Here is a 23,843-nt window from a genome sequence, read left to right as displayed (position 1 = left end):
AGTCTCTAATTGTTTCAGTAAATATTTATAATTCCAGTTTCAATTAATTTGAACTATTTTTATGTCTTCAACTTTTATCCATATAATTTTCCATGTTAATCTTCAAATTGATTCATGTTTTTCTGTAATTTTTAAAATTTTATCATATTTTCCATATAAATCATCAATTTTACCAGAACATATTTATAATTCTTCTTTCAATTATTTTAGAAATGTTTCTATGTCAACCAATTTAACTGTAATATTTTCTCAAAAATAATCAATATAACATATTTTTCTATATATTTCTTCAATTTTATCACAAAAAACTTTCCATGTAAGCCTTGAATTTTGACACAAAATTTTTATTATTCCATGGTCAAGTAATTCTGTAGTGTTTATTTATGTCTACAAAGTTATCAATATAATTTTTCATGAAAATCTTCAATTTGATCATAAAGTTTTTCTACTTCCTTTTTCAATTAATTTAGTAATATTTTTATGTCTACCATTTTAAATGCAAAATTTTCCCTGAAAATTGTCAATTTTAATGTCTTTTTCTATAAAGTTCTTCAATTTTAACATAAATATTTTCCATGTATCTCAAATTTTATAAAAATGTGTCTACTTTCTCTTTCAATTAATTTAAAAATGTTTTTAAATAAATGAACATTACCATAATACTTTCCATGATAATCTTTAATTCTAACATTTTTTCTATATATTTCTTCAATTTTATCAAAAATATTCTCCATCTAGATTCTCAATTTTATCAGAAAATGTTTATAATTCCTTTTAAAATTATCTTACAAATGTTTTTATTTCAACCAATTTAACTGTAATGTTTTCTTGTAAATATTCAATATAACACATTTTTCTATATATTTCTTCAACTTAATAAAAATCCCTGTAAATCTTCAATTTTGACACAAAATATTTATAATTCCACTTTCAATAAATTTAGTAATTTTTTTATGTCTTCAATTTTATCTGTATAATTTTCCATGAAAATGTTCTATTTTAACATGTATTGGTGTATATTTCGTGAATTTTATCAGAAATACTTTTCATGTAAATATTTTTATCAATAAATTCTCATAATTCTCTTTTCAATTAATTTAGCAATGGTCTTTAATTTACCATTTTATTTCTATAATTTCCATGAAAATTTTGAATTTTAAATGTTTCTATATATTTCTTCAATTTTATCAGAAATATTTTTATGTAAGTCTGTAATTTTGTCAGTATATATTTTTAATTTCACTTTCAATTAATTTAGAAATATTTTTATGCCTACTATTTTATCAGTATTATTTCCATGAAAATTGTCAATTTTAACACTTTTTCTGTTTTTCTTCAATTTTATCAAAAATACTTTCCATGTAAATCTTCACTTTTTTCATAAAATATTTTTAGCTTCATTTTTAATTAATTTAACCATGATTTTTTTACAACTACCACCGTATCTCCACAATTTTCCATAAAAATCATCAATTTTAAAATGTTTTTTCTGCATATTTCTTCAATTTTAACAGAAATATTTTCTATGTATTTTTAATTTTATCAGAATATGTGTGTACTTTCTCTTTCAACTAATTTAGAACTGAGCTTTAAGTCAATCAACTTATGGGTATTATTATCCATGAAAATTGTCACATTTAACATTTTTCTATACAATTCTTGTTTCATTAAAAATACTTTCCATATTAATATTCAGTTTTTTCATTAAACATTTCTGTTTCCCTTTTCAATAAATTTATTAATGTTTTTATGCCTGCATTTTATCGGTATAATTTTCCATAAAAATCATCAATTTTAACATATTTTTCTATAAATTCCTTCAATTTATCATAAATATTTTCCAGGTAAATCTTCAGTTGTGTAATAAAATGGTTTTACTTCTTTTTTCAAATAATTTAGCAAAGATTTTTACATCTACCATTTTGTACCTAAAATTTTCCATGAAAATTGTGAATTTGATGTGTTTTTCTATATATATGTTCAATTTTATGAGAAATATTTTCCACATAAATCTTTAATTGTGTCAGTAAATATTTATAACTCGACTTTCAATTAATTTAGAAATATTTTATGCCTGCCATTTTATCTGTGTAAATTTCATGATAATCTTCAATTTTAACATATTTTTCTATATATTCCTTCAGTTGTTTCATAAATATTTTCCATGTAAATCTTTGACTTTTTCATAAAATATTTCTGCCTCCTTTTTCAATTAATTCAACCATGTTTTTATCTCTACAATTTTATCTGAATAATGTGCCATGAAAATTGTGAATTTTAACGTGTTTTCTGTATATTTCTTCCATTTTTTTCAGAAATATTTTCCAATTAAATCATCAATTTTACTAGGAAAAAGCCTAATTTATTAATAAATGCGTTACATTTATTTGTTTGGTTAGTTTGTTTATATATTTTGGTCTGTGTGTGTGGTGAATGTGTATGTGCATGTGTGTGTGTGTGTGTGTGTGTGTGTGTGTGTGTGTGTGTGTGTGTGTGCAATGAACAACATATAGTTAGGAATCCCTACCAGATTTGGGTCCTGGGTGTCATATTCAGTTCATCATGCTTGATCAAGCATGAACCTTCACTAGTGAGTAAAGCTATCCTGATGACTACCTTTTCTTACTTTTTTCCTTCTCATCCTTCAAGTCTCTTCTGAAGCCTCCACTGTTCTGAAATGCTTTCCCATTCCCATGAACAACAGCACTCCCCATTTAGTAACTGAGCATCATCGTGTTTACAGTATCTGTAACTCATTCTTATTTTTCAGCATCTTCAAAGATTAGATATCTATTCTGAGTTGTGGGTTAGATCTGTACTGGAGGGCATAGTGTGATGGGTTATATAGATAGCAAGTGACTCATTGTACAGGGTTAAGAACCTGATTTGAATGTCTAGCACACCGTACGAAACAGGTATTAGGTATTAGCCTGAGAATGTCTGGAAATGAAGCAACAGGAGGATCCCTGGAGCCTTCTGGCTTGCTAGTGTAAACAAGTTCAGTGAGAGGCTGTCTCAGAATATGATTTGAAGAAATTGTAGAAGAGGACAATATTGAGCCTCTTCTCATGCATGCATACACATAGACACAGACACACACACACAGACACACAGACAGACCCAAACACACACACATACACACATACATACACATACACACATACACACACATGCACACACACACACACAAACAACACAACCTACTCTTATGCTTATTTCTTCTTCCCCTTGTCTTTTCTCCCCTTCATCCTATACCTCTTTATCTTTCTCCTTCTTGCCTCTCTCATTCCTTTCTCCATTTCTCTTTCATCTTCTGTCCTTTCCTCCTTATCTTTAATTTGTTTCCCTTCATCTTCTCATGTTGTTCTTCCTTTTTGTTTCTTCTACTCTTTGTATACTGGAAGTTGAGAAGCCATTGTAAATGGCATGGAAGAAAAGAATTCCAGCCTCGATAAAAAAAAAAAAAAAAAAAAAAAAAAAAAAAACTGATATAACAATGTCAATATATGAGTTAAATCTAAGATAAATGTATGAATGATAATTTGCAGTAGATCTTTTTCTTTGTAAGAATTTCCTCACTATAATCATCCAAACATGTTTAAAATAACTGTTTCCAGTCCAACAAAATAAGAACCAAGGAAGCCTCTGCTCTGTGATGTCTGCTAACTCTGATTGGCCAAACAGCATGATATGCTCCCAGTCAATACAGGCTTATTGTTTGCACAAAGCAAGTGGTACTCCATCAGACTTGAGAGAAGAAAACTGTTGTCCTTTTGTAAGGCTAAAAATTGCCTGAAAGGTTTTGTCAGGATGTCAGCAAGCTACATTTGTGAAGAGATTAGAGGAGCTTCAAACAGGAGGGAGGTTGCTGAACATGTACCTGCCAATGTCACATGACAGAGTTAAGAAGATCAAGGACAGTCACTTCATAGAAGGCAGGCTGAAGCTACCATACAACTGTTCTATCATTTAGCAAGCCAGCAACAGTCATTAAACACCTAAATTCTGAAACCATACGTGCTTCAAAGAGTGTGTGTTGAATGATAAAAGGCAACTCTATGGGAACAATCATTCTATTGTCCTACCAGTCCTATGAAAAACCAAACCAATCAAAACAAAGCAGTATTAATCTGAGACATACCAAGAGCAAAAAATGGTAAGCTCCATTTTGATATTCTACTATTTAGGAGAAAGACATAGTAAAATGGTTTTATCCATTAAGTGATTCTGACAGAAAAAGAAAAATAAAGTCACAGACTAAAACTGTGAAGTACATACTGTCTTAAGACTTTTGGAGGCGTGGAATTATGAACTGAGACCTGTCAAATCATCATTCCTTTTGACCTAGTGCCATTACTAAGGAGGAACCATTTAAATAATACAACTCATAATAGTATGAAAATGACTTGGTCAGAAGTGCTTCCTCTGCACACACACACATAAACCCCTGAATCTGTTTCTGAAAATTCATGTAAAAGCCAAGCAAGAGGATTGTGTGCCCGAAATCCCAGAAAGAGTTGATGGATAGTGCTGCTGCTAGGGGTTAGCTAACTAGGCAGTGCATCAATAGAACAGTGAGTTCTGCGTTTGGTGGAAGAGCCTATCTAAAATAATAATAATGGTAATAATAATAATAAGCACAGAAGAAATCAACAACTGGAATCAGTTTTGTACAGATGAGTATAGATCAACACATATCTAACACATACAACCACACCCACCCACACACCACAAAAAGAGTATATATCTTGTGGACCATTGTGGAGGAAAATATTAAAAAAGTTGACCCAGCATGACTCTGCAGTTGTGCCTCTGCCCCAAAGGCCTGGATGGCCATGCACATCAGGCAATGGCCGGCCTGATTTATCTCATGGAGATTCTAACTCTGAACTCCACAACCTCTCCATGCTGCTTGAAATGTTCCCACTGGTGAGTTGTCACCACAAAATCCCATTCTTCAAATCACCCACTGCCTTTGTGGAGTACCTCAGGCAAACCCACGCATGCTTGGCCTCCATGCCTTTCTCTCTTAAACCCAGATGAGACACTGCATGAAGGAAAATACAACACAAAATTAGTTCAAAAAATGATAACTCAACCTTTGGGTGCAATAATTGAAACCTAATCTTGTAAGCCTTATTAAAATCTGATCCCTCTTGTGGCAGATTTTTGTAGATCTGCCATGATACCAGGAAACTTTGGCAGCTAAAACTTACCCCTCTGCTATCCTAATTCCAAATAGATGTCACTCTCTCTTTTGCTTCCTCTCTTCCTCAGTCCAACACAGAAGTCCCACCTGCTCACACAGTGATTGGCTCCTTTATTCATTGAGGGATTGGTTCACAAGAACGACACCAGGCCCATCCACAACAGACAATATTTTTGATCATTCTGCACCAAATTTCATTACTTTCTCCATGATTCTAGTCATTAGACCACCCTGTCCCAGACAGTTGTGCTTCTACTTCCATGTCTATTGTATGTTTGATCCCATGCATTTAATAAAACCTGTACAACAAATGAGAGAAATTGCTGGAAAATTGAATATTAGACCAACTAGTTATCTCAGCCACAAGAACCCCAAGTCACCATCCCATAAACCCTTGCACATCTGAATTGCTGGCATCACATTTCACAGTTGCTAAATCATGGAACTTTACAAGGGATCTGCCAACTGAGGATTGGATAAAGAAAACACAGTTCCTATACATGATAAAATTATTTTCAGCTCTGAACAAGGATGAAACTATTCCAAATGCAAGACAATGGGTATATCTTCTTTCCACATATCCCAGCACAGACCTATTCTCCTGATTCCCCACACTTTCTATCATCAGTGTTCCACTCTGCCTCCTTGATTCTTTGCCGTTTCACCACAGGACATTAATACACTCGTGGATCCACTTCCTCCATTACTCTAAGAATCCTTCTTTCTACTATTGGACACAATCAGTCCAGGTCTTTAATTTGAAGCTTTCCAAATACCCACCACTGACAGGTAGTGATTAATATGCAGAGCCAACATTCTGATTTGTACTCTCACTGCTCATGATCTGAAAATAATTTGTCTCCCATTAGAAATAACAGAAGGGATAAACCCAGAGGCCAGTTAGGAAGAGGCAGCTTGCACTGGTGAGTCAGGCCTTGAAGAGTGGAGGATCCAGTCCAGAGGCCTCTGGCAAGAGCCTTCCGGTCTCTGGTCTCTGCCTCCAGATCAGGAACAGCATCTGCTACAGCACACCACCCCCAAGCAGTGCAGGAAGCCAGCTATACACCAAGCAACCAGCTAGAAAGAGGCAGCCTGCACAGATAGATCTGGCCGTGCAGCGCTGAGGATACACCTGCACAGCCTGCATACAAAGCTAATAGAGGCCACTGAGGTACATAACCAAATACAGTTCCAAGAGAGTGGCTGTCATCTTTGCTTCTGTAACTGTGCAACAGATTGATAGGCAGGTTCCTCCAGAGTACAGGATCACTTGGGACACATCATACCAGGTGTACACCTGCACCTAGGAACTCTGCAGCACCAGAGCAATTTGTGCCAGGAGAAAGCAGCATACCCAAGGTTGCTCAGATAGGCCTACAGGCACATACACAGGAGTGGCAAGCTCCTGCCAGTGACAGTAGGCCCAACTAACAACAGAGATAACATGATGGCAAAAGACAAACGTAGGAACATTGCCAACAGAAATCAAGGCAAAATGGCATTATCTGAACCCAATTCTCCCACAACAGCAAGTCCTGGATACCCCAACACACAGGAAAGAAAGATTTGGATTTAAAATCACAGGTCACAATGCTGATGGAGGGCATCATGGAGGGCTTCCAGAAGGACATACATAAATCCCTTAAAGAAATACAAGAGAACACATATAAACAGCAAGAAGTCCTTGAAGAACTAAGAGAAAACACAACAAAACAGGTGAAGGAATTAAAAAAAGCCATCCAGGATCTAAAGAAGGAGGTAGAAACAATAACAAAATCACAAAGGGAGACAACTTGGGACATAGAAAACCTAGAAAAGAAGTCAGCAGTCATGGGTCCAAGCATCAACAACAGACTACAAGTGATGGAAGAATCTCAGATGCAGAAGATACCATAGAAAGCATTGATACAATAGTCAAAGAGAATGAAAAATGCAAAAGGCTTCTTACCCAAAATATACAGGAAATCCAAGACAAAATAAGAAGACCAAACCGAAGGATTATCGGTTTGGAAGATAATAGAAGAGAGTGAATATCTCCAACTAAAAGAGCCAGTAAATGTCTTCAACAAAATTGTAGATGAAAACTTCCCAAACCTAAAGAAAGATATGCCCATGAACATACAAGAAGCCTACAGAACTCCAAAAAGATTTGAACAGAAAAGAAATTCATCCCATCATATAATAATGAAAACACCAAATGTACTAAGCAAAGAAAGGATATTAAAAGCAGTAAGGGAAAAAGGTCAAGTAACATATAAATGCAGACCTATCAGAATTACACCAGATTTCTCACCAGAGACTATGAAAGCCAGAAGAGCCTGGGGAAATGTCATGCAGACCCTAAGGGAACACAAATGCCAACCCAAACTCCTATATCCAGCAATTCTTTCAATTACCATAAATGGAGAAACCAAGGTTTTTCATGACAAAGCAAATTTACACTGTTTCTTTCTACAAACCCAGCTCTTCAAAGGATAATGAATGGAAAACACCAACAATGGGAGGGAAACTACACACAAGAAAAAGCAAATCTCCTTTCACCAAACCCAAAAGAAGATAACTACACAAACTTAAAAATGACATGAAAAACTGCAGGAAGCAACAATCGTTATTCCTTAATATCGCTTAGCATCAATATACTCAATTCCACAATAAAAAGACATAGACTAACAGACTGGATTCATAAACAAGACCCAACAATTTGATGCATACAGGAAATGTATATCAGTGTCAAAGATAAACACTACCTAAGAGTAAAAGACTGGAAAACAGTTCTCCAAGCAAATGGTCCCAGGAAACAAGCTGGAGTAGCCATTCTAATATCAGATAAAGTAGACTTTCAAAGTCATCAAAAAATATACAGAAGGCCACTTTATACTCATCAAAGGAAAAATCTACCAGGAAGAACTCTCAATTTTGAGCAGCTATGCACCAAATACAAGGGCACCTGCATTCGTAATGGAAACCTTGCCAAAGCTCAAAGCATACATTGCACCCCACAATATAATTGTGGGGGACTTAAACACCCCACTCTCTCCAATGGACAGATCAAGGAAACTCAAACTAAACAGAGTCACAGTGAAAATAACAGAAGTTTTGGACCAAATGGACTTAATAGATATCTATAGAACATTTCATCCTAAATCAAAAGGATATACCTTCTTCTCAGCACTGCATGGTACCTTCTACAAAATTGACCATATAATTGGTCACAAAACAGACCTAAGCAGATATAAGATGATAGAAATAATTCCATGCCTCCTATCAGATCACAATGGACTAAGGGTCATCTTCAATAGCAACAAAAACAACAAAAAGTCCACATACACATGGAAGCTTAACAATTCTCTACTCAATGATACCATTGTCAAGGAAGAAATAAGGAAAGAAATCACAGACTTTTTAGAACTTATTGAAAATGAAGGCACAATATATCCAAATTTATGGGACACAATGAAATCAGTGCTAAGAGGAAAACTTATAGCTCTGAGTGACTACAAAAAGAAGCTGGAGAGAGCATACACTAAGAGATTAACAGAACACCTGAAAGCTTTAGAACAAAAAGAAGCTAAAACACCCAAGAGGAATACAATGCAGGAAATCCTGAAACTCAGGGCTGAAATCAACCAAGTTGAAACAAAAAGAACTATACAAAGAATCAACAAAAGTAGGAGCTGGGTCTTTGAGAAAATCAACAAGATAGATAAACCTCTATCCAGATTAACCAGAGGACACAGAGACAGCACACAAATTAACAAAATCAGAAATGAAAACGATGGTACAACAACAGAAACTGAGGAAATCCAAAAAGTTATCATATCCTACTACAAAAGCCTATATTCAAGAAAACTGAAAAATCTGGATGAAATGGACAAATTCCTAGACAGATACCAATTACCAAAATTTAATCAGGATCAGATAAAACATCTAAATGGACCCAACAAAAAACACAGGACCAGATAGCGTTAGTGCAGAATTCTATCAGACATTCAAAGGAGACCTAATGCTAATACTCTTCAAACTGTTCCACAAGATAGAAACAGAAGGAACATTTCCCAGCTCGTTCTATGAAGCCACAATTTTGCTGATACCAAAACCACACAAAGATCCAGCAAAAAAAAGAGAACCTTAGACCAATTTCCCTTATGAATATCAATACAAAAATCCTAAATAAAATTATTGCCAACTGAATCCAAAACCACATCAAGACAATCATTCACCATGATCAAGTAGGCTTCATCCCAGGGATACAGAGATGTTTCAATATACAGAAATCATAAAGAAACTCAAAGAAAAAAACTACATGATCATTTCATTACCCGCTGAAAAAGTAGTTAATAAAATTCAGCATCTGTTCATGTTAAATGTTTTGGAAAGAACAGGAATTCAAAGCCCATACCTAAACATAATAAAAGCAATCTACAGCAAAACAGTTGTCAACATCAAACTAAATCGAGAGAAAAGCAGTCACACTAAAATCAGGGACTAGACAAGGCTGCCCTCTTTCTTCAAATTTATTCAATATCGTACTTGAATTTCTTTCTAGAGCAATTAGACAAAACAAGGAGGTCAAAGGGATACAAATTGGAAAGGAAGCAATCAAACTATTACTATTTGCAGGTAATATGATAGTATACTTGTGTGACCCGAAAAACTCAACCAGAGAACTCCTACAGCTAATAAACAACTTCAGCAAGGTGGCTGGTTATAAAATTAACTCAAGCAAATCAGTAGCCTTCCTATACTCAAAGGATAAACAGACTGAGAAAGAAATTAGGGAAATGACACCCTTCACAATAGCCACAAACAATATAAAGTATCTTGGTGTGATGCTAACCAAACAAGTGAAATATTTGTATGACAGGAACTTCCAAGTCTTTGAAGAAAGAAATTAAAGAAGACCTCAGAAGATGGAAAAATTTTCCTTGCTAATGGATTGGCAGGATTAATATAGTAAAAATGGCCATCTTGTCAAAAGCAATCGACAGATTCAATGCAATCCCCATCAAAATCCCAATTCAATTCTTCATAGACTTAAAAAGAGGAATTCTCAAATTCATCTGGAATAACAAAAAACCCAGGATAGCTAAAATTTTCTCAACAGTAAAAGAACTTCTGGGTAAATCAGTATCCCTGATCTCAAGCAGTACTACAGAGCCATTGTGTTAAAAACTGCCTGGTATGGTACAGTGACAGGCAAGTAGATCAATGAAATGGAATTGAAGATCTGCAAATGAACCTGCAGAATTATGGTCACTTTATCTTTGATAAAGGAGGGGAAAACATCCAGTGAAAAAAAAGATTGCCTCTTTAACAAATGGTGCTGATTCAACTGGAGGTCAGCATGCAAAAGAATGCAAATTGATCCTTTCTTTTTTTTAATATTTTTATTTTCTATATTCTTTGTTTACATTCCAAATGATTATCCCTTTCCCAATCCCCCCCCCATATGTCCCATAACCTTCTTCTCTCCACCCATTCTCCAATCACCTCCCTCCTTTTTCTCTGTCCTTATATTCTCCTCCAACACTAGATTAATCCTTTCCAGGATCAGGACCCTCTCCATACTTCTTCATGGGAGTCATTTGTTATGTGATTTGTGCCTTGGTTATTCAGAGCTTCTGGGCTAATTATTATCCACTTATCAGAGATTGCATTCCATGTGTATTCTTTTGTGATTGGGTTACCTCACTTAGGATGATATTTTCCAGATCAAACCATTTGCCTAAGAATTTGTGAATTCATTGTTTCTAATTGCTGAGTAGTATTCCATTGTGTAAATATACCACAGTTTCTGTATCCATTCCTCCTTTGAGGGACATCTGTATTCTTTCCAGCTTCTGGCTATTATAAATAAGGCTGCTATGAACATAATGAAGCATGTGTCTTTATTGCATGTCAGGGAATCCATTGGGTATATGCCCAGGAGAGGTATAGCAGGGTCCTACGGAAGTGTCATGTCCGGTTTTCTGGGGAACCACCAGACTGATGTCCAAAGTGGTTGTACCATCTTACATCCCCACCAGTGAAAACCCTTGAGGACATTGGTACAGGGAAAAAGTTCCTGAACAGAACACCAATAGCTTATGCTCTAAGATCAAGAATTGACAAATGGGACCTCATAAAATTACAAAGTTTCTGTAAGGCAAAGGGCACTGTTCATGGACAAAATGGCAACCAACAAATTGGGAAAGGATATTCACCAACCCTACATCTGATAGAGGGCTAATATCCAATATAAACAAAGAACTCAAGAAGTTAGACCCCAGGGAAACAAATAACCCTATTAAAATATGAGGTACAGATCTAAACAAAGAATTTTCACCTGAAGAAATTCAGATGGCCGAGAGGCACCTTAAGAAGTGCTCAACATCATTAGTCATTAGGGAAATGCAAATCAAAACAACCCTGAGATTTCACCTTACACCATCAGAATGGCTAAGATCAAAAACTCTGGAGAAAGCAGGTGTTAGCAAGGATGTGGAGAAATTGATCCATTCTTATCTCCTTGTACTAAGCTCAAGTCCAAGTGGATCAACAACCTCAGCATAAGACCAGCCACAGTGAAACTAATAGAAAAGAAACTGGGGAAGACCTTGAGAACATAGGCACAGGGGAAAATTTCCTCAACAGAACACCAATAGCTTATGCTCCAATATCAAGAATTGGCAAATGGGACCTCATAAAGCTGCAAAGTTTTGTAAGGCAAAGGACATTGTCAGAAGGACAAAATGGCAACCAACAAAACGGAAAAAAGATCTTTACCAACCCTACATCTGATAGAGGGCTTATATCCAAGATATACAAAGAACTCAAGAAGGTAGACTCCAGAGAGCCAAATATCCCCCTTAAAAATGGGGTATAGAGCTAGACAACAATTTTTTTACCTGAGGAATATCGAATGGCTGAGAAGCATCTAAAGAAATGTTCAACATCCCTAGTCATCAGGGAAATGCAAATCAAAACAACCCTGAGATTTCACCACACACCAGTCAGAGTGGCTAAGATCAAAAAGTCAGGAGAAAACAAGTGCTAGCGAGGATGTGAAGAATGAGGAACACTCTTCCACTGCTGGTGGGGTTGCAAGCTGCTACTACCACTCTGGAAGTCAGTCTGGTAGTTCCTCAGAAAACTGGGAATGATACTTCCAGAAGACCACGCTATACCACTCCTGGGCATATACCCAGAGGATTCCCCAGCATGTAATAAGGATACATTCTTCACTATGTTCATAGCATCCCTATTTATAATAGCCAGAAGCTGGAAAAAGCCCAGATGTTCTTCAACAGAGGAATGGATAGAGAAAATGTGGTATATACACACAATGGAGTACTATTAAGCCATTAGAAACAAGGAATTCATGAAATTCTTAGACAAATTGATGGAACTGGAGAACATCATCCTAAGTGAGGTAACCCAGTCTCAAAAGAACACTCATGGTATGCACTCACTGATAAATGGATATTAGCCTAGAAGCTTGGAATACCCAAGACACAATGCACATATCAAATGGTGCCCAAGAAGAAGAAAGGAGTGGCCCCAGGCCCTGGAAAAGCTCAGTGCAGCACTGTAGGGTAATACCAGAACAGGGAAGTGGGAAGGGTTGGATTGGGGAACAGGGAGAAGGAAGAGGTCTTATGGGACTTTCGGGGATGGAGGGATCCAGGAAAGGGAAATCACCCGAAATATAAGTAAAAAATATATCAAATAAAAAAAAAAGAAAGAAATAACAGTGAGGCAATTTCTGGACAAGTGAATATGAGCAGAAGTAACCCTCCTCCACTTTTTCAGTAGAAGATTTTGGATAAAGCAGAGCCTTGGTTACTTTATCATGTATTTCCTTCACTTGACTTTAACATTATTCAGATAATGAGACCTTTGCCAAAATAAGGACAAAAAGGAAGAAGGCCTGCCAATGTGAAAGTGACTTCATGGTATAGCCATATTGTAAGTTGAATGTGAAGTGTCTCCAGTAAGTTCATGTTTGAACACTTGGTCTTTGGCTTGTGATGCTCTTTGTTCAGGTTGCAGAATCTTTAGTTGGTGGAAACTCACTGGAAGAAATGTATCACCTAAGGTAGGGCTTGAAGCTGTATAGTTTTATGCCATTTTCTATTTATTCTCTTTTACCTGAGTGTGAATATATAGTGATTTGTGACTATTTCTGTTCTTTCTATCATGACTTCCTCATCCAGTTGCCATTTCTTCCTCCATCATGATTCACCATGCTTTTAGAACATTAAACCCAAATAAACCCTTTCTCTCTTAAGTTGATTTGGTCAGAGTACTTTTATTATAGCAAGAAGAAAATAACTAAGACAGACTGCACTCCACTTGTCACTTGGACCAGTGATAGAGATGCATTACCTGTAACTATACAACATAAGCTATTAAGACAATGCCATTTGTTGCATAGCACTCCTATGTACACATGGCACCATTTTCTCTTTCATTATAGCACATACCCAACTTCTCTGTTTGTCCTATTCTCATAAACCCCATAAAGATATATATTTGTCCAAGCGAATTCCCTGCCTGCTTCAATATGTGACATATTATGTCTGATTGGATAATTCATGCTAAAAGAATAAACAAAATGCTGAATAAGTGTCCCTACACTGCATTCCAGAAGTTTTGCCCATACACTTGTGTACTCACAGTCATGGCAGGTAGCTCCCGTGTAACCAGTGTCATTGCAGTTGCAGTAGAAGGTAGACCAGGTCTGGGCACAGTGTCCTCCATGTTCACAGTAGTTTGGCAAACACCTAATGGGAAGTATTTCAAAACTCGTAAGTCAAAATGATTGGAACAGAAAAGAAAGGGGGGAAAAAAAACTACCGCCAGCAACAGGAAACAGGTTTGTTAATATCTTATAAGTGTCAGAGATGAATGACATGAAAACCATACAGATGTAGTTATACTGCTGGGTAGTGGGAAATCAGAGTTGAATTCTACCTTTAAGTTAAAGCTTAAATGTTAATATACAGAGAGAAGAATAGAAATGAGAATATTCTATAATTGGTATGCTTTTTGTAGAAGAGAGTGTAATGGGTTGTAATTTTATATTGAAATGACCTATGGCTTCTTAAAACCAATGAAAAAAGTTGCAATCTTGCAGATACTGCCTGTATTGTATTTTTTGCTATGGCCAGGAAACTATCTTAATACACAGAAACAGAACATGTTTTAAAGATTAATGTTCCTCAAATAACATACAAGGCAATTAATTCTACCTTTGCAGGAAGTATCAAAACCATCTCAAAGACCTTCACTAGCATGGTGTTCTTCTATCCAAATCCAGTAAAGTACTTGCCCTCTCTGCTTCCCACCCACCTCCACCGATTCCTCACGCAGCCTGTGGAGTAGCACTGCTTTGAACATCATCCACCAGCATACTTTTCCTCTTTGGTATTATCCCATTGCTTTGTTTTTGAAAATTCTTTATTATGTATTTTTTCTCATATTGTGGGTGGGAGAGCTTGTCTACATGTTGATAGATACTGCATATGTGTGCAATTGATGTTGAAGGAGGCCTAAAAAGGTCTTAGATTCTCCAGAAGTGAAAGTACAGATGATTGCGAGCCATCATGTAGCTGAGTCAACTTTCTATCTCAACTTCTGATCATCTCTTCTCCTTAGCTCATTTTGTTCAAGAATCCCCTGAGGCAATGTAACTTATCCCCTTTTACTGTGTCTGCCCTCATACTGACTCAATGAGGCCTCAGTTATCACATAATCTTTCCTGGCAGCCAAGAAAGTATTTATTTTTAAATTTTCATTTCCATTTATTCATGTATTTATTCATTGAGCATGTGTAAATGTGGTGGAAGGGGACTCCCACCATGTGAAAGCCATGTAGGTCAGAGGACAACTTGAGGGAATCTATTCTCTCCTTCAACCAAGTGGTCTCTGGAATTGAGCCCAGGTTGTCAACCTTGACAGTAACCTTCTTTATCATCTGAGCCACCTATTGCCTCAATAAAATCATTTATTGCTTTAATAACCGATAGAAAGTAAGCAATGCCCTTTTTATGACTGCCAAGTATGATGTCAAGAACACTGCAAATAGCCTAAATTTAGTGCTTTACACTATGGAAAAAAATCCCAACATCTGTTGTGTTCATGACCTTATATATATGAAGAATAAAAGAAGGTGCGAAAACGTTCTGGCAAACTGCAGCATGCAGCACAGAGTTGGAAGAGCCCTGATGACATCTGTGTATTTCTTTTGTTTCTGTTTCCAAAATCCTGCCTGTTCTCCCAGGATTTCTGAGTACTTTCCATACTGTGTGTTGCAGTCTGTGTTATAAACCAAGAATTTTTCAGGAGAATACATGTTTCACTCTTATTGGTTGGATTTGAGACTCTGTTAGTTTAAACCCACTGGAACTTAGCATTTACTAGGAAAGCCTTATAGGTCATAGAAGAAAATACCTTAATCAGTAAAATATTGTCCTCACAAACATGAGGGCCTGGCCTCAATCACCCAAAATTCACATATATAATGGTATACACTTGTAATTCCAGAACTAAGGAGGCAGAGACAGTCAAATCCTCTCTAGTAATTGACTATCCAATCTAGCCGATTTTCTGAGTTCCAGACCAGTGAGAGAACTTGTTTCATAATCAAGATGAATGATGCCTGTGGAGCAATACCCAAGCCCATACTCTGGCCTCCACACACACAGTTCTTCACAAGTGTATCTGTACATACATCAACATTAAACAAGTACATGTAAGTGCACATATACTATAGCATTCTATCATTAAAAAAATGTTTTTTTTTTCTTGTAGCATATACATTATAATGTTTTTAGTCTAATATTCTCAAGTCCAGTAGGATATGGAAAGAGAAGGCTTGGGTAAGTTGTCATTATACCAGCCCTTTGAACACATCCTTAATATACCTCCAAAAGACCATGCACTAATGTTAATGAACTAAATTTGACATTAAAAAATGGAGGCTACAAAATCACTTGTCTACTTTGAGGCCTCTGAAAGAATAAATGATATTTTTCTTGTAAAGCAAAACCATATTTGGAAAATGAAAAAATCAAATACTCTTAGAAAAAAACAAAAACATAAGTGAGATCATGAAGGGCTACCTTACAGCAAGGTTCATTTGGGACCAGTACACAGAGATAAAAAAGGTTATCTCAATACAGATACTTGAAACTAGATTTACAGGCCTAACTTTCTCATTTAAATATGTGGTTTCATGAATATTATTTCCAGATTCTTTTATCAGTTTATTGAAACTGTTGTTTTGCTTCTTTTCTGATCTGTTTTTCATAATCTGAATATTTTAAAACCAAACACAGAAAGGGAGTGTCATATTGATATAAAGGGGAACAAATGCTGTGTGGAAATTGGCAGTGTCAGGCATAAGGCTATCAATTTTCATTGTCAGGATAAGGTTTGGAGACATGGTTCTCTGAGTAAAGCACTGGCTGCACAAGTATGAGGAATAGAATCTGTTATCACTGGAATACATATAATATTCCTTACAAACATGGCAGCCCACTTACCATATTTGTACCCAGGAGAGAGAGAGAGAGAGAGAGAGAGAGAGAGAGAGAGAGAGAGAGAGAGAGAGAGGAAATTGCCAGGATAACCTGAATAGCTAGAAAACAAACTCTACTCATTTTAGCATCTCTGAATACAAATTGGGCATCTATGAAGGAAGACATTCTATGTAGACCTCTGACCTCCACATTCTACATGCACAGTTGAAAAAGGTGAACACACACACACACACACACACACACACACACACACACACACACTGTGCTATAGCTCCTTTCCCAATTTTTGTAATCATTTTGGACAGATGTGGCTGCTCAGTGGACAGGTTTTCTGTATAAATGAATCCACTTTCTTGACTAGCCTAAAGCCTAGATAAGCTTATGCAATGATGTCTAACTTGATGACCGTGGCAGCCACAATGCCATGCCTTGCCTCTGTGTAAGATCATAGTTCACAAGTGTTTAACAAGATGACAGAAAGATTACAAAGAAAGCATTAAATATGAAAGGGCATGAAAATTAATAACCATAAAAAGATGAATATGATAACTCAAAAATATCCTTCCAACTAAAAACTGGGTCCAGGGAGATGGGGTCTTTCACTAACTGTGCAAGCATGAGAAGCTGATAATGAGTCCCAGAATCCAGAAAAAAAGCCAATAAATGATCATATGTGTCTGTAATTGTAATTCTAGGATGGGCAAGACAAACAGCTTCCGGGCACTCATGGGTACATGCAACATAGGCCCTTTTGTTCAAAGTGTCATGATATTATAGAGTTTACCAGAGGACTGTAAGCTTATAGGACTGTGAGTAATGGTAAAATCAAGAAATTTGCTAACTGGAAATACCACGAATGTCAACAACATCTGTGCTCATGAAGCAAGAACAAATCTTTTGTTGATAGGCTTGGTACTGTTTTTGTGAACCAATCCCATAATGAATTAAGGAGCCAATCACTGGGTGAGTAGGCAGTACTTCTGGTTTGGACAGAGGAAGAGAGGAAGCAGGAGAGACTGACTTTTGTTTAGAACCAGGATAGCAGAGGGGATGTAGTTGCTAGAGTTTCCTTGTATCATAGCCAATCTGCAAGGTTCTGCCACCAGGGGCATCAGATTTTAATAAGGCTTACAAGATTAGGTTTTATTTGTTGTATCCAGAGACTGAGTTACCATTGTTTCTGAATGAAGTTTGTGTTGCATTGTCCTTCATGCAGCAGTTTGTTTGGGTTCAAGACAGAAAGGTACGGAAGCAAAGCATGAGTTTTCCTGAGGTGCTCCACAAAGGCTGTGGGGGATTTGAATCATGTGGTTGACATGGTAGAGACCTACCACTGGGAACCTAAGGAGCTGGGTGGAGACATTTTGGGTGCTACTGGCCAGTGAATCTCCATTAATCTCCAGTGCTTTACCAGCCAGGCTGCCAGGGCAGAGAGTTAGATGCACAAATGCAGGAACATGCCTGTTCTAGTTTTTAAAATTTTCACACAACAAAAATCTATCTTATTAAAGAAGCCCCATAATCCTAAAATTTCTAGTCTTCTCTTTAACCTGCTCCTCAATATTCTTACATCTAGAATCAGAGAGATGTCACAGTCAGAAAAGTTTTTGTCACACACGTATGAAAGCATGAAGTTAAATCTCTATGACTCGATATAAAAAGCATGACATTATATCACTTGCCTATAATGCCAGCGTCAGGAATATGGGGACAAAAAATATCTCTATTGTTTGTTTTACATTCAGTTTAGCCAAATGGGCAAGTTTCTGGTTCAGTTAGAGACCCTTCCTAAAAATGTAAGGCAGATCTTGGGGTAGTAGCATGTTTTTAATCCCTACAGTTAATTACTGCTAGTTAGACCTTGGTCACAGGTGATAGTTTTTTGAATCTCAACCTAGTCTGCATTGCACAGAATCTTTCTCTCGCTGTCTTTCTCTCTCTGTCTCTGTCTCTGCTTCTCTCTTTCTCCATTTCTCTCTGTCTTTCTCTCTGTCTCTCTCTGTCTCTGTCTCTGTCTCTCTCTCTTTGTATCTTGTGTTCAACTGGGATAGCAAAGTACTAGCTTGAGTGACGTCTGGGGAAACTGTTATCAAAACAAGAGGATTTAACATACTTCAGGGAAGTGTAGCCTTCCAGTCTATTAATAAATTGGAAAGGTTCCCAAAAGTAATATAAAATTTTGTCTTCCCTTACAAATTATATTGCCAAGTAATAGATCAAAATTAGTGGGTGACTACATACCAGCGTAGTCCAAGCTTATATAATGATTGTTGTATTTTTCTTGAATCACAGCCTTACCTGATAGCTTCCTGCTGAATAGCACCACATAAGACTGTTCCTTCTTTGTGCATCTACACTGGACTAACTCACTATTGTTATACTCTGCTTCTCGGGCTCTGCCATGTAACCTTTAATACTGATTAATTTCTTTTCAACTTACCAGAGGCCAGAGTCATTTGGAAAGAGAGGACTTCATCTCAATCAGACTGTCTTGTAGTCAACTCAGTAGTTCATTTTCTTGGTAAATGGTATATAAAGAATAACTGCTTTGACTACTCTGGTAATTGAATTGGACTGTTGGACTCAAACAATTTCATTACCTAAGTACTTATAAATAATTACATCACAGTAGATCAGAATCAGAATAATTGTGTATTAGGGAAACTGAAACTTCTTTAGAGAAAATATCTACAACTGCCGACTTAAACTTTGTATAAATTTTGCTACAAAATTTATGTTTTTTCCATGGCTTTCCAAGGATGATCCAACCATACTTGGGTGTGTCTCATTTTCTACCATTGTTTTATGAGAAGACCACTCCCTTGTTTTTTGGATGTTTCTCACTTTGTTTTCTGATAACTCTCTTTTTCTTAATCCTTGTGCTTAAGTCTATAGGAAAGCATTCATTAAGTATTAATTCTACATTTTATATATGTATAGATATCTATATCTATATCTATATACACACACACACACATTGATAACAAAATAGAATATGCTATGAAATTCAGTTTGCTTATTTATCTTACTTTAAACCTTACCATCTTTAACCAAATAATCAAGGATAGATAACCTGAATATCCTAATTCATTTAAATTTATTATTGTAATTATTTATTATTATTATTATTATTATTATTATTATTATTATCTAGCCTTCTCCAAATATGTCTACCGATATGAATATTAGCTTTTTTTTATTCGATATAATTTACTTACATTTCAAATGATTTCCCCTTTTCTAGCCCCTCACTCCCTGAAAGTCCCATAAGCCCCCTTCTCTTCCCCTGTCCTCCCACCCACCCCTTCCCACTTCCTGCTTCACTGAGTCTTTCCAGAACCAGGGGCCACTCCTCCTTTCTTCTTGTACCTCATTTGATGTGTGGATTATGTTTTGGGTATTCCAGTTTTCTAGTTTAATATCCACTTATTAGTGAGTGCATACCAGGATTCACCTTTTGAGTCTGGGTTACCTCACTTAGTATGATGTTCTCTAGGTCCATCCATTTGCCTAAGAATTTCATGAATTCATTGTTTCTAAAGGCTGAATAGTACTCCATTGTGTAGATATACCACATTTTTGGCATCCACTCTTCTGTTGAGGGATACCTGGGCTCTTTCCAGCATCTGGCAATTATAAATAGGGCTGCTATGAACATAGTAGAGCATGTATCCTTATTAATTGGTGGGGAATCCTCTGGGTATATGCCCAGGAGAGGTATAGCAGGATCTTCTGGAAGTGAGGTGCCCAGTTTTCGGAGGAACCGCCAGACTGATTTCCAGAGTGGTTGTACCAATTTGCAGCCCCACCAGCAGTGGAGGAGTGTTCCTCTTTCTTTCTCCACACCCTCTCCAACACCTGCTGTCTCCTGAATTTTTAATCTTAGCCATTCTGACTGGTGTAAGATGAAATCTCAGGGTTGTTTTGATTTGCATTTCCCTAATGACTAATGAAGTTGAACATTTTTTAAGATGCTTCTCCGCCATCCGAAGTTCTTCAAGTGAGAATTCTTTGTTTAACTCTGTACCCCATTTTTTAATAGGTTTGTTCGGTTTTCTGGAGTCTAACTTCTTGAGTTCTTTATATATATTGGATATTAGTCCTCTATCTGATGTAGGATTGGTGAAGATCTTTTCCCAATTTGTTGGTTGCCGATTTGTCCTCTTGATGGTGTCCTTTGCCTTACAGAAACTTTGTAATTTTATGAGGTCCCATTTGTCAATTCTTGCTCTTAGAGCATACACTATTTGTGTTCTGTTAAGAAACTTTCTCCCTGTACCGATGTCCTCAAGGGTCTTCCCCAGTTTCTTTTCTATTAGCTTCAGAGTGTCTGGCTTTATGTGGAGGTCCTTGATCCATTTGGATTTGAGCTTAGTACAAGGAGACAAGGATGGATCAATTCGCATTCTTCTGCATGCTGACCTCCAGTTGAGGTATTATTATCTAGCCTTCTCCAAATATGTCTACCGATATCATGAATATTAGCTTTTTGAGAGGCTTATGTTACCAATAAGCTCTGAATAAAATCTTGACATATGTCTACAATCACAAATGATATTTGTGCTTAATAGCATTATTTTCCATTCTATAGATGAAAAGGGTAAAATTAAATGAGGGCAAATCATCAGCCCAGTAGCCAGGCCTGTAAGGTCTCATGCTTAAGACTGGCATTCAGATGGTAGTCCTATATACTAGCTTTCTCCCTCTTCCTGTGCCACAGGTTCTTCTTCAAACTGAACTTCACGTGTACTTACTAGGACAATACTCTGCACAGTAGAAAGGAGAGAAGTTTCATTGAGATTGACAATATTCTAGTAATAGTAAACAATGGTGTCAGATTTGATTTCTAAAAATAAATTTTGGAAGACAGAGCAATAACTTGGTGAACTGTCATACAAACTAAAAACTAGAGAAATTCCCCAAACTCCCTAAAACAACAAACTACTAGAGACATGTTGGCAAACACTCTACTGAGTAGGTGGATATGTGTATATCATTGAGTCTTGCAGCCCAGAAACCCTAGACTAATCTCCCAAACCCAGGTGCCAATTACAGGGAGTACTCAAAATAGAATAAAATGACACCCAACATTTTCCTTTGGCTTCTTCAAACAGGTACACACACTTACCCACCATATTCACACACAAATATATATATATATATATATATATATATATATATACACACACACACTCACACACATATATATACACACATACACATTCACATACATTATATATATATATATATATATATATATATATATATACACATACACATACACTTACAGATACACATACACATATAAATAAATAAATATAAATATAAATATAAATATCTTTATGTGCATGGACACATACATGAAATTTATATCTTTGATACAAGGGGGTGTTTAGCAATATAAAAATGGCTTGAATAGAACAATGAAATTATAAAAATAATAAAATATACTCACTTATGCATTATATAAAAGTAATAAGGCACAGTTAATCCTATAAAATTCTTAAAACTGGAAAGACAAATTTCAGTTTTATTTTTATGTGTGCTTCATTACTAATATGAAACATTTAAATTACAATGACCAAAGACAGTTTCTGATATATTCCTCAGTGTTACTCTTTTTCAAGTGGCTGAGCATTTTTGTGTTTTACTGAGTTGATATAGTTTCACTCTGATTGTTAAAGCTCATATTAAAAACAATACTGATTAGGCTGTTTGCTTTCTGAACAACTGTACAAGTGATTGCAGATCATGTAAAGAAGCTGTTAAAGCTGAAGTTAACAGTATTAAAACTGTACACAATATTATTGTGGGTCATTTAATAGTCACATAAGAATTCTTTATACTCAAAAATAAAGAAAACTTTTGGAGTTCTATTAAATGATGCACCACCTAGTTCTCAGTGTTCACTACGTAGATCAATATCCATTTAGTGTGGCTCTCTGCTCTCTGAAAATCTTTTCTGGAGGCCTACTGTGAACAGTGTGAGGCAGGTTCTTCCCCAGGGCACTGATAGCATCATGTCCACACTTTCCTTGCTAAGCAAGTTACATATGCTCCTGATGTATATAACTGGTTATTAAAAAATTCTGAACTTACAATCAAAATTCCAATAATCAGAACATTATATTAAGATTTAGTGACAAAAAGTATGTTACTGAAACATATAAAGGCCCAAGTGAGTCTCTCAGAGACAGAAACTTCTATTACATTCTGAATAAGAATTATTGAATTTTTAAAACAACTCTACATTTTATTTAAACATATTTTCAAAGGATTGTAGAAGAGTTAAGAGTAAACTTCAGCTGTGAATATCAGGAGGAACATTATTTAGGGTTTTAAGCTGTCACCAAATCAATATGCTTAATAATTATTAAAAGTGTTTTCAATTTTCCTGCTTTATACTTCATATGCAACAAGAAATATGAAATGATTTCTTCCTATAAATACCACCTTTCCAAAATAATAAGTAAGACTTTTTCCTTATATCAAAATACTAATCACACTTTGAAAACATTTGAATAATTATTTCCATTTATAATTTTTGAAAATGTATCCTTGGTTTAATTCTTGTTAAATTTCTATTTAATATGTCTCAGACAATTAACATAGACTCTAAAGTAAAATGTAGGGCAGCATGGTGTTCACTGAAGTTGAATAATAATTTTCTGAATTTTGTTTTGATCACATACACATTATTTTAATGTAGTACATTTGTAATTTTCGAAAGTAAAAAAATGTACTTTAAATATGGTTTGAAATATGCAAAGGTATGTGTTTAAGTGAGAAATTAAATGTTTTAAAATTCCTTTAGTCTTTTTTTATGTTTGCTTTATTTATATTTCAGATGGTATCACCTCTCAGCTTTACCTGTCCTAAAACCTCCTATGTCAACCCTTTCCCCTGCTTACCTCCCTCCAATTTCCTGACTTGCATTCCCCTATTCTGGGGAATCGAGCCTTCACAAGAACAATGGCCTCTACTCTCACTGATGTCTGAAATGCTCATCTGCTGCTACATATGCAGCTAGAGCCATGGGTCCCTCCATGTGTACTCTTTGGTTGGTATTTTAGCCCATTGTAGCTCTGGGTGTAGTGTTTGGTACATAT

General features: G+C 35.9%; 1 protein-coding gene across 3 annotated transcripts in view; it reads right to left on the bottom strand.

Moving 5' to 3' along the window:
• Window positions 1-23,843, bottom strand: part of LOC127697246 (contactin-associated protein like 5-3) — an 883,854-nt gene that overhangs the window by 382,451 nt on the left and 477,560 nt on the right. For all 3 annotated transcript variants that reach the window (XM_052200245.1, XM_052200246.1, XM_052200247.1), the window contains exon 11: window positions 13,868-13,974. In XM_052200245.1, the coding sequence (XP_052056205.1) occupies window positions 13,868-13,974 (107 nt within the window). The remainder of the gene's footprint in view (window positions 1-13,867; window positions 13,975-23,843) is intronic.

Source organism: Apodemus sylvaticus, chromosome 12, assembly GCF_947179515.1.
Source record: "Apodemus sylvaticus chromosome 12, mApoSyl1.1, whole genome shotgun sequence".
Classification (NCBI taxonomy): Eukaryota; Metazoa; Chordata; class Mammalia; order Rodentia; family Muridae; genus Apodemus; species Apodemus sylvaticus.
This window is presented reverse-complemented; position numbering and strand designations above follow the sequence as displayed.